The 12,300-nt window shown below is 47.9% G+C and overlaps 1 protein-coding gene across 1 annotated transcript; it reads right to left on the bottom strand.

Annotated features, from left to right (window-relative positions):
* Positions 1-5,085: 5,085 nt before the first annotated feature.
* Positions 5,086-7,760, bottom strand: LOC119173923 (presenilin-1). Its single transcript, XM_037424706.2, has 2 exons — positions 7,437-7,760; positions 5,086-6,414 (listed from the first exon to the last, which is right to left on the bottom strand). Exons 1-2 carry the CDS (start codon positions 7,758-7,760, stop codon positions 5,086-5,088), a joined length of 1,653 nt encoding a protein of 550 aa, XP_037280603.2.
* Positions 7,761-12,300: the final 4,540 nt, after the last annotated feature.

Here is a 12,300-nt window from a genome sequence, read left to right as displayed (position 1 = left end):
GTGAAAAGTGCTAGAGAACGGCATAAACATATATCTCGCAAGTACTTGCTGTTGGAATATTTTCAACGGCTCTCACTGTTTCTGACACTATGGTCACTTAGCGCAAAACAACAAAAAAGGGGGGAAAGAGCAAGGTCGCCTTGCTCATCCCCCTTCCTTTTGTCATTGTTTTGTCTAATTGGCAATAGTTTTATGGTCGGTGCACAAGATAAACATAGAAAAACCTAGTGTGTAGAGGAGTTTTACGGAATATGCAGAACTAAATTGATGAGAAATGTGGGAGCAACGTCTCTACTTGTCACGACGTTTGCTCCACAGACATTCCCTGCTTTACCATTTCGCATGACGAACACGTAAAAATAATTCGTGTGTCATTATGTGTTTTATGGATAGTTAATTTTGAATTAGCGTTTATGTATTTGGTAATGACGATAACGCAGCGTTTCATCGTTATCGACAAAACACGCCTGCGCGTGCTCGCACGGTCTCACGTTCAGATCAAACCAGAACAGTAATTTTATCACTTGGCGGAACTTCATTTAGTTACTGCCACAGGGATATATGCTCCACTGTGTTTCATTACATAAACGCAACTAAAAGATTACCGTGCTAGTGAACCCTAACATTTTCAGATCTTTAGTTTATAATTCGTAGCTATGTCTGTCAAAAACAAGAGATGGTTTGACCGCTTGCTCAGCAATCATTTTTGTTTATTGGTAGCATTATTTCTAAACTACTTTTTCAGATTGGCTTTATTTTCATTTTAGTTTCGTTTAAGTATCCTGCCACCCGGTTCTTGGCCCATCCCCCTCTGTGGGTGAGCGCCATCTATCAGAGGTCATCAGCATCAGCATCGAAGAAGAAGCCGTCGCATCGCGCAGAGCATGCTGTGATTTTGGCCTACTGGCAAAAGGCTACCCAGTTTAGGAACGAGGCGCTGCCCCACTGTTCTCTGTGCTTGTCTCCTCTAAAAGAAGGCACAGCGAAAAACAGGTACCCTGATGTGCTTCTGTATTCGCTCCGCAGTAGTATGGTAATATCGGGTAGTGCTAGCAAAAAAAAACCATGCCGGCTATTACTGACTGAGTAATGAATAATGTCAGGTAAATGACGTCTTATGTTGGCTTTAGAGTTGGCTAATGTTGTCTATATAATGCCTAAAGGATCAATGGTGTGTCCGCTATGATGGCCTATGTGCGTTAAGGTCCTTAGATAAAACAACTTGCTTGTTTTATCTAGGGACCTTATCTAGGGCTCGCGTTACGACGCACACGCAGTGGATCGACCGCCATACAAGGGCTTGCGGTGCGATATTCAAAAACTTCCTAAAAAGGCTGCATATTTATGCGTGTGTGCGTGCGAGTGGGTGGGTGGTGCATGGGTGCGTTGTTCTCCCGACGAATAAGTATTGATCCTTCGTTTCTTCCTTTAAACTGCTAGAGACATCCGTGAAAGAGGTTGCGGTGAATAGGTCACACACAAGAGCAAAATCACCGCCTCCGTCACCGCTGTCATGGCCGTCGTCGTCGTACTGCTTGTGGTTGTCCTGCTCACCATCATCGCCGAACGACGCGTGTAACACCCCACGTTCTGCGAAACGAGAGGCTGCTTCACGCCAGACTTTTGACCGAGTCGTTTAACACGAGCATCGGCCCTTGCGAAGACTTCAGCGCTTACGTGTACTCAAGTGGAAGCGTTCGGGCCGGCACAGCAAGCACGTCAGGTCGCCCGTTGACAGAATGCTCTTCACTCGTTTCCTCTCTTTGAAGGCGATGCTCGCCACGGGCTCGCATAAGCTTCCGGCTGCAAAGGAAGTGCTGGCTATGTACTATTCCTGCATGGGAACCCAAGCCGAAAGCAAGCAGGACCTCGTAGTCTTCAAGGAGCTCATGCGATCCATAGTACTAACCTGGCTGGAGCTGCCGGAAGAGCACGTGAACGCCCTCGGCGTCTTATCGACGTTGTCTTTCAAGTGGCAGATACTCTTCTGGCTTTCACTCAGAGTTCACACTGGCCAGAATTTGGAACCCCGGCGTCCCGACGTCAAGCCTGGCGATTGCTTGCCTATCTTGGTGTACCAGTACAAGGCGGTGGTGAGGGTCGGCGGCTACGTCGGCTACTGGAACGGTTATTACGAAGCGTTTCGCGACAACGCCATGGCAATAACAGATAAGGAGAATATCGAAGCCTTCACCCAGGCGGAGGCTCACATCCTCAAACAGCTGTACAACTCGCTGTTCCCGAAGAAGAGACCAGCAATCATCTCGCGCAACGCTATGGGCGTGTTCACTGCTCTGGTTTCTTTCGCGGCATGGCGGAATGGAATTAACGAGCACCCGAACTCCAGGCTAAAAGTGGGCTTTCGCGACGTAGTTATCGTCCGCGACATCGGACATCTCCTGGCGCTGGGACGCCTATTCAGTAACTATACGCAGGCCGGCAGCCGATCAGCCACCTATCCTGGCTCTTCGTGCGGGTGTGCGCGCCGCTGTTCTATCCGAAGCTACAGCTGGTGCGATACGGCGACAAGTGGAAATCAGAGCTGTTTAAGTCCATAGTGTGCGCCTTCCAGGTCGAATCGAGCTTCAAGATCTTCGTATCAGGTCTGGAATTCATTACCTGTTTTACGCGTGATGACCAAAAGCCATTGTTGATGTACCTAGAGAGTTTGATAGCAGCAACAGTGCGCAAATTCACAAGTTCAACATGGCTCGATGAAGATAGCTATGAACTTGCGGTGGAGATGATGAAGGCCCGGTAGACGCTGTTCACTCCGTCACATCATTCCATCAGCAGCGACTTTTTTGAGCGTCTGTAGAAAGACTTGTCAGATGAGTGAGTTCTCGGGATTATTGGCTCGATGCCCGTCTGGCAATATTGAAAGGCAACCGGACATCCGAGTTAGAGGCCTCCTTATCTTTGGCGACCAACATTCCGCCGCTGGTGTTCAGATACAGCTAAGTTCTTAAGGTCGTAGAACAACCCGTCGGCGTAGTATAAAAACGACGGAACGAATGTTATGTTCTACGACGGGCTCGCCTTTTTGCTGGCTTGCGCATTGCGCAAAGGTGCATGTGCGCATTGGACAACGTGGAAATTCCCTGGCACTGGAATATAAGGAACAGGGTGAAGCTTTTTTACAGCATGCCAGCGGGAATTTTCGGACCTAAGGACTCCTGTCCACAAGACGAGGGGATAGAGAGCGCAGATTCTGTAGTACCGGCCATGGAGGTCGCTTTCGAGGCGTTGGCAAGCGCTCTGAAATAGGGGCACGCCAAACCCGTTCTTCATGGCCTGTCTGAAGAAAAAAGTATTCATTACTCTTTGTTACATGGCGTGCTTGGCACCCGACGCGCAGAATCGTTACATGGCATGCTTGATACTCGACGTGCAGAACTTGTGCTAACTGCTACAAGGTGGTCTTTAATTCGCCGGCTTTCCACGCGGGCTTCAACTGTCCCAGCGGCTCAAAAATGAACCCGGTTAAGAAGTGAGCCTTCTTTGATTGAGGCTCATAGTGCCCCAAACTGCGGGCCTTGCCGTGAACTCTGCTCTTTCATTTTATCGTTTCTTGTATGTCTGAATATGGTCACGAACTCGTTGCAGATACGTTTGCAGCTTCACTGAACGTTTCAAGAGCCCATCAGACACTGCGTATTTGGTGTTCTGACTTGCATTTATTATCTTTTGCATTTTTTTGTTTCATGTTTATTAAGTTTAATTGACTTTTTGACAAATTTCATGGAACGTTGGAACAGGGCTTTTAGTAGTAGAACGCGCGTAAATATCAAGTGCACTTGGACGTTGTAAACTTAACGTATGTTGCGCTTATTGTATACTTTTGGATAGATGACGTTGCACAAGCTTATGTGCCTCATTTGCAAATAAAAAAAATATACGGATGATTTAGTTTTGTACATAATTTGGTGTCGAACCTTTCTCAATATAACTTATGCCACAACAAGCACTGCCTCCTATTGGCAGGTTGTGAGCTGGACGCCGTAAATTATTTCTGTCTACATCTGTGACTAGTGTAGCGGTGCATAATCTTTGCTCACACCTAGTTTAGCGCATATGTGCACCGTGTGATCAACAATTCTTGGGAGCAAGCTCTATTGGAAGCTGAAATCTTCTAACTTGCACATATCGGGGAGAAGGAGGGGAGAGGGGGATATAGGGCATTTTCTTAATCTAAACCGCAATGAAAGACACCATGTGGGCCAAACAATGGGACTGAAGTGTCTTAAAACAAGTAAAAGTCAGTCTGGTAATTTCAGTTGCAGAGGTGGGAGCAAAGAAATGCGACAGGACGTGCGCTAGTTCCTTGGTCCTTGTGTTTTCAGCGTCATCGAACATACCGATCCAACTCGCCAAAGGGTAATAGAATAGCAGATGCCATGTGTTAAGGTAACAGATACATTCCCTTGATCACGTCATTCGAATGCGGATGTGACATGTTGCAGCAGGGACGAAGCACCCGAATTGATCCAAAGTGGGTGGTGGGTTATTTTGTGGTGCCTTCCTATGTATATCCTGGCTACTAAGATGGAGGAACCCATCCACCTACGGGGCCAAGCCTGGACGGAACATTGCTTTCTTCCCGGTAGTGGCATCACTGTTAAATGACTGTGGGGGCCAGTGGTGGGCAACTAATAACTAGTAAGGCCCAGCAGCTTTCAAATATTGCAGCACACTGGCACAGACGCAATAAGGCCTAACTGGCTTCACGATGAACTGCTGGCTTGACGATTCCAGCAGTGCAAACACCACGCTGCAGGCCTCTTGTAATGCTATTAAAGCACGCCTCGCCTTTCGTTCAGCCGAATGCTCGTTGCGTTCAGAAAACCGGTATACATGTACCAGGTCTCGTTGATAGACGTGTAATTGAAATTGAGGTTTTGCGAGATATGTCAGATATTTATTGAAACTGTAGAACTGTCAGTGCAGCATTCACAAATATGGGTATGTTAATGCTTCGAAAAACAAGGGGGAGGGTCAAGACCACTGAGGAGAGCTCATTAAGCACAGTGGGTGTAATTCGAATGTCTACAGCTGGATGGAAGTACGCGCTATAACTACTGCCGTTCAGAGCGCCATGAATCCCACTGTGTCGAGGAATGGTTCTATGAGGGATACGCTTGAAAAGTAGGCCAGCAATCCCATGCTGATAGACAGAGGCAGTGCTGGCAGAGGCTTCTGCAACATCACCAGAAGGCCGAGCGTGAGAAATATGCCAACTATTACGGACACGTAGCAGACGAGCACGGTGACAGCGCTGCCACGCATTGAAGCTTCCCCCACAAGGACGCTGTAGAAGATGAAGTCACCCAGGCCCATCTTCATGCCCTTACTACCGGGCAGGTCGGCGGCAGGTGGCGTCTGATGCGCATACCCTCCTGTATTGCCGATGGCGGCCGCAGGCCTGTTGCAAGCGCACATGTTCCTGGCCGGAACAAAATGCGGTGGCGTTTTATCACGTTGCGCGTCAGGAAAGTCGGCGCCACGACGCGACACGGGCAAGCTTCTTCCGTCGCGTGTATAAAACGCGGCACGGAAGTGCCTCGGGTCTTGTCTTGGGAAGGTCCGGGCGACTGACGAGCCACCAGCGTGTTCCTTCTTGCCTGGCATGCTACTTGTTCTACTAGAGGCTGCTGTAGGGCCTGGGACACCACCTCTCGCTGGTCCGCCTCTAACTTCCGAACTTACTGATGCAAACGCACCTATTTTAGCTGGTGGGGCCAAGTAGTCTTGATCTGATGACTCAAGTGGCAGGTCCGAAGTTATCGCAAAAGCTATGGGCGAGTATTCACGTTCATGAATAGCTTCGCGACTAAGGGATGAGCCGAGTGACATATCGTGATCATTACGTCCAATTGTCAAGGCACTGACGCGAACGGGAGAAGCAAAAACAGAGCCCGATTTTCCGGCTTCGTGAAGGCAGAGGTCCGAGCGCACAGACACCGCTGACGAAACGGCGTCCACGTAGATCAGGCTAGCAGTGTGTTCTCCAAGTCCGTAGCACCAGGCCGATGACGTGGAAAATATTAGGGCGGGGAATAGCGGTTCGTTGCGTTCCTTCGCCGTCTCGATGAGCATTCGAAGCGGCCCTACGACGCACAGCACGGCGAACACGTCCCAGATGGAAATCAGCACGAGCAGCGTCCATGCCGTCCACTCCGGAAGAGACTCCCCGATGGTGAGAGCCATGAGCACGGACGTGTATATCAAGTATCCTTGTTGTACCACATACGGCCCATCGAAATACAGCGCTGCTATGCCGGTCATTCCAATGTTCCAGGTGACAAATGACCACGACACGTGGTCCACCGAAACGTTGAAGTAGAAGAGTAGCCGGCCGCCGTAGTAGTAGCCCGTGGCGAAAAGCAAGATAGCCGAGCCACCCATGAGCCAAGCCTGCACATAAGCATGCGCATTCATATTAAAGGTGGAATGTATTGAGGGGGATTGCGTGAGTCTGCCACTGGGAAAGTTTACAGTTGAAACGTTACAAGTCATTTTCGCAGTGGCCACCATTGGTCGGGTAGTTGTTTAGACATGGTGTAGGTTTTGTCAAGCCATACGCGTTTCCCCACAAGGAGCATATTCGCGTTTAATTTGTATACCGGGGAGCTTCATGCAGTTGAAACTTGATAACTTCAATATTTGTGAACAGGACAATCTTGAGTAAGGGGTGTCGGCAATCCTTATAATAGAATTTTGGTCTTGTAAAGCTGTTTTGCCACAAAATGTATTTTCCTGTGTTACTAAAGCCAATTTATAAAACCTTTTTTTTTCTTCAAATTATTGTTGAAGGCTTATCAGAGCTTGCCCCACAATGCTTATTTTTCAAAAGGGCTTTCTTTTTAATCGAGGCATGTTATTTGGATTCCTCCCCTCAATACACTTAAGGTCTATAGGAATCTGAGCGTCGTGCTAGCGTGTGTATCTACCCATTTGTGTGACCAGTGGCTAAACGGTGACGTTTACTGTCAAGTTTCATGAAAGGGAACACGCGAGCGCGTGGCCTGCGCGCCCCGGCGTCTGCTTGCAGTGTTTTCAAGCTGGAGCGAGAACGAACACAGCCTCTTTTCGCGTCAGCTAGTGGCGAGCAAAACAGCCAGCCATTCGTGATAACTTATAATGGACCGGCGGCAGCAACCCCGTTCGCCTTCAAGGTGATCACGAAAGTTACGTAATGCCTTAGGTAAGGCCGTCCTCTCGCAAGGCGTAGTGACCTTGCAGGGGGAGGGGGCTGTAGCGCGCCCCGACGCCCTGTGTTTGGAGGCAGCTTTGCAGATGTGCCAGTTTCATGTGAACATAAAGGATGGTATCTGGGCGGAGCCTATGCTCCGCGATGTCTTTACAAGCGCCTCAACGTGTCGGCGCCGCGTACCCAAGCCTACAAACGTGACATGCTGGTGTGCAGTTCCAATCACCTGTATGATGCGGTAGTGGCCGCTCTTGTAGAGCAACACCAGAGTGCAGTTGACGATCATGATGACCGAGAGGAAGCTGAAGGCGTTCGCGAACGAGCTCATGAGCAAGACGGAGTCCTCGTCGCCTCTTCCGCTTTCCCCGTCCTTTTCCGGGTAGCGCACGTAGCCCAGCCGGAAGTCGTCGTTGCGGCTGCTCTCCAGGACGCGTATGAGAACGCTCACGCTCAGCATGCATATGGACACGGCCGTGACCAGAGTGATGGCCTGGCGCAGTATCTCTTCGTACAGCCGCGCCAACAGGCCGAGCACTCGACGGGTATCCATTCGTGTCAACTTCACCAGAACCAGCGGTGAACGCGGTTGTAGATTCAGGTTGTCAGATCGGTCGGCTCACAATCGCTCTGGTTGCCAGGAAAAGGTTGGCTGGTTTGGTCTTTTCTTGGTGCGACTTTAACCACTATGGCGGAATAGCCATTATGATGATGATGATGGTGATGACTATATTATTCCATTAAGAGGCATCATCGTCATCAACAGGAGGACATTTGTTAAAAAAAGCAGGCAAGTATTTGATTGCCAAAAATAGAAACAAGTGATAAACAGATACAAACAAGAAGCACACAGGACAGGCGCTCACCTTTAAGCAAGGTTTATTGAAAAAAAACGCAAAATATTGTAACGGTAACCAGCAAGGGTGATAACATTTGTGATGCATCCACCTGATATCCAGTGTCAGACCGCACTATAAGGACAACGTGAGGCAACGCGCCAATGCAGATTCAGTGGTCCAACAGGTGATAGAAAACGTAGAACCTACGAAAGCCTACGAAAATAAAAACCGACGAAGGAAAAACAAAAAAAGAAAACCAGAAAGACAATTTCTAAAGAAATTTAGATATTTTTGTGGCGATTTTCTTTACTTCGAGGAATTAAGATCAAGAAAGAAAGCTTTTTGGCTTGAAACGCGAAGTTGAGACGACAACTTTGTTGGTGATGAGAGCAATGATGATGACATGGATGGTGACATTGGTTGTTATAGGTGACGTGTGCTAGTAGAGCAGTGCTTCGTCATGATTTAGAAGTGGCACATACACACTCTGTGTCACATTTTACTTTATTGAATGCATTAAAATAATTGTCACTCGGCACTGTTCAGTTCGAAAAAAAAAACGTTCAAATGACACTTTCTCAAGATATTTCTTCTTCAGTTGTTTGTTTTGTTTAATACTAAACTGCGAATTTTAGAGTTGTGGTACCAGTAGACTTCGTGAAAATAAGTGGCTACATAGCTTATCGATGGTGCAATATTTTCACTGGTGGCTGTTTACTTGCGTGTGCCATATGGTCGCCACGAGTCTGAATATTCCAGCAATTAAAGCGGGGGGGGGGGGGGGTATACTGCGGTCGTCTCGAACGTTGAACTTCCTCGTGACTTGGCTTTCATCTGAGCAATCCCTCGGTTTCTCCGCTTTCCCTTGACATGCGCTGAAAACTGCAGTGCGTAGAAAAGTCAATCCTCCGAGCCATACTGAACTATATTGCACAATTACAAGACCTAAATTTGTCGGCTTACGGATAAAAACGGAATAATAAGTTCTATTCATTGTCGCAGTTGACCACCAATAGGCCATCCACAGCTAGGATAAAAAAACGCAACGCGTACACTGCTAACATTTTCACACTCTTAGGGTGTAAAACGAGTATATCGTTAAAAGCACCCTTTTAAACACCCTTTTACACTCTTTTTTCAACCAATAGGGTGTTCGTAAATAAAACATCCTTGCAACACACCGTTTACACCCTTACCTCAGGGGTATTATGAGTACGGTTGGAAAGGGACATTTTTGGGCAGTTTTGTTTATATTTCAAGTACACATTAATCATCCCGATACCAGCAAGGCCCCTCCTACTAGCTGCTTGCTGGTCTAGTAATGAATCGAAGCAGGATGGAAAGTAGTGCAACCGAAAAGCAGTGTTCATTGATAAAACGCGCAAACTATGCGTAACGAAGCTACACTGCACAGAGCCTAAGCGACTATCGCTTCATGTTATTTGTTGCGGACAACCGGTCCTGAGTAAGAGGATATGTGCCTTAGAAATTTATATGAGCTATACACTCGTTTCTGCGACCGCGTTCGCATTTTAATGACAAAGACATTAACTGCGAAGGAACGATCAACATATAGTGAAAAAAAGGTAAGGCGAACAGTAACAGACAGATACAAGAGAAGAAATCCAGAGAACATTGACACCTCGCGTTTTTATTAGCTGATTCTCTTCTTTCATGATTGTTTTCACAACTTATCTTTTCTCATACACCAAATCCCCGACATACCAGCTCAACTTCCTATATTTTCAGGCTAAGTGTTGCCGGTTATAAATGCTTCTTTTTTCGTCTCGCTCTTGCCCTTTCACTATCTCTCTTCCGCTCTCTGATTGAGCCCACTTCTAGCATTGTTAGCTAAAATGAATCGCCATACTTATTTTTATCATAATTGCGTTCGCATGCACGGCACATACTAAACCCCTCTTACAACCATTAAGATCTGATGGACCATCCCCATGCTGCCCAAAATAGGAAAGAGTGATCATGTCGCACAAGTGCCGAGCGTGTCACACCTGATCAGACTAGTGCACCTGGATGTCGATGAGGGTCGTGACAACCGTGCACACGAGAGGAACAGCGGTGTACACTGGCAGGTGGTACAGCGCCGTCGGCATCAGGATGATGAGCATCAGAATGTTGCACCGCCGCGTGCAAAGGTGGCGCCACACTCCGTGCTGTGTGTCAAGGAGACGACGCATGCGTAAATGCGTGTGTTAAACGCGTGTATGTTGTTTCCAAACAACCCGTGTGGCACATGACAACGCAAAGCGTCTGCACGTTAATCCGAAAACAGTGCGAAGGACTAGAGAAACCACGAATGCGCGTGTATTTGTGGATAACAGACAGGTCCAAGATGTAATTGTAAACTTGTGCATGCCTCTGCGCAGTAAAAAGTACACGCGTATGACGTGCTCATTTGCTCTCTCAGCGTACGTTTTATATTGGAGGAATTTACGTATGTATAGACGAATACCACTTAAATTGAAATCACTGTACTGGTCGTGCGTATGTAGGTTGAACACATCACTAGTATTCAATACCACATAGAAAGTGATTCCAATACAAAATACGGAAAATTGTTATCTCTTTGTCGACACTGTGATTAAACGTACGAACGTTTCCCCTCGTGAACCAGAATCAAATATCTATTTTTTTTCGGTCTTGATACAATTTAGCTGTTCCTCTTAGACGCGGTCGACCCTGTACATAAACTTAAAACCACACGCGCCGTGCTGCCATATAGAAACAACATACGTGGAATGGGTGCAGTACGTAGCCTTCATTGGGTTAGTTACATAGCATGCACTACAGTATTTTGTAGTCACCTCACTCTCCTCATTTTCCCGTCTTCGCTTGACCCTTCACTCCAGCTACGGAGTAGCAGAGTATAGAGACAGGCGTCTCTGGTCGACGTCCCCCCATTTTTATTGCTATAACAATTAGATGGACACTTTCGGCTGGATGTCACCGTCGTCCGTCTGCTGGCTTGGGAGTGCGTGGTGCTAGCCACTGAGCCACGAAGGATCACCTCCTTTAACGCTGAAACGGCAAGCTGTTTATATCCACCACTTACCACTCGCGATGCTCATCTCGGGGTAACTATCGTCTTTTCAGCATTACCAGCGAGATGGCGCAATGAGCGCGCGTCGCCAGATCGTCACGACGCGGCGGCACGCGTTCTCATCTTTCTCGCGTACTTTGCCCCGTGGAGAGGAGGGGGCTGGATGCTCAAACGTGCGCGCGCTTATCTCGTGGTGGGGAGAACAGTACGCCTTGGTCTTGCACCGGAATGATTCTGTTGTAGTTATCGGGCGCACAAAGGTTACTGAACTCGTTGCACAGTCTCCGGTTGCGGAAAGGCCGTGCTTCATCTGTACCGTGCTTCATCTGGCCGTGCTTCATTCGCGTTCATCTGTAGCTGTGAGTATGTTTCGTGCGTCATTTGCGTGTGAGCACCGCGGGGCACGTTTCGATCTGCTTGCCGTTCGGCGCGTGACATTCCAATTTTTAAAGACGATAGTCTTTCTTGGAAACCTTCGACGCAAAAATTTTGGTCTGTCTGTCTGTCTGTCTGTCTGTCTGTCTGTCTGTCTGTCTGTCTGTCTGTTTGTTTGTTTGTTTGTTTGTTTGTCTGTCTGTCCACTCTTACCGGCATCGGGTACTTAAAACGGCCGACTTCATTTACAGCGACCACCAATGTTGCTCAAGGTTGAGCGTTCATGATTGTGCAATTGTCAATTAAAAAGCAATTATTGCGCATGTCTGGGGCACCATAACAACACGCATATATTCTGCATATGCATCTCTTACTAGAACAAAAACGCATACATAAGCAATTTTAAGGACCGTAGCACTTATCACGCTGAGCTTACCATGCAACGCTTGCACGGAACGGGGAGTGTTTCCAACGCTTTCCTAAGACGAGATGGTGGTGGCACCTACCCGTCGCCAATGGGCTCCCGTAAGAGGGAGCCCACCTAGTGTTTGTACGAGGCGGCCCCTTAAGGACCGTTCCCACTCTCCCTGTAAATAACATCTGTAAATAAATGTTTTTCAGCAGCAGCAGCCTCGTTTTCTACACCTTATCACCTCTGAGACGGGCGCGCACGGCCACGTGCTTTGTTTTGCAGAAGAAACTGCCAGATGACGCTCATGTCTCACATGTGACGTGACTTGATGCGCTCGTTCGCCTCCGCTGCACGCTCGAGGCACTCTAACGCAGCGCCTCCGGAATACCATTCACAGATTTTCTTGCGC

This window comes from Rhipicephalus microplus, chromosome 5 (genome assembly GCF_043290135.1).
Source record: "Rhipicephalus microplus isolate Deutch F79 chromosome 5, USDA_Rmic, whole genome shotgun sequence".
Classification (NCBI taxonomy): domain Eukaryota; kingdom Metazoa; phylum Arthropoda; class Arachnida; order Ixodida; family Ixodidae; genus Rhipicephalus; species Rhipicephalus microplus.
The sequence above is the reverse complement of the archived record's forward strand: the minus strand, read 5'-3'. Positions and strand labels throughout refer to the sequence as shown.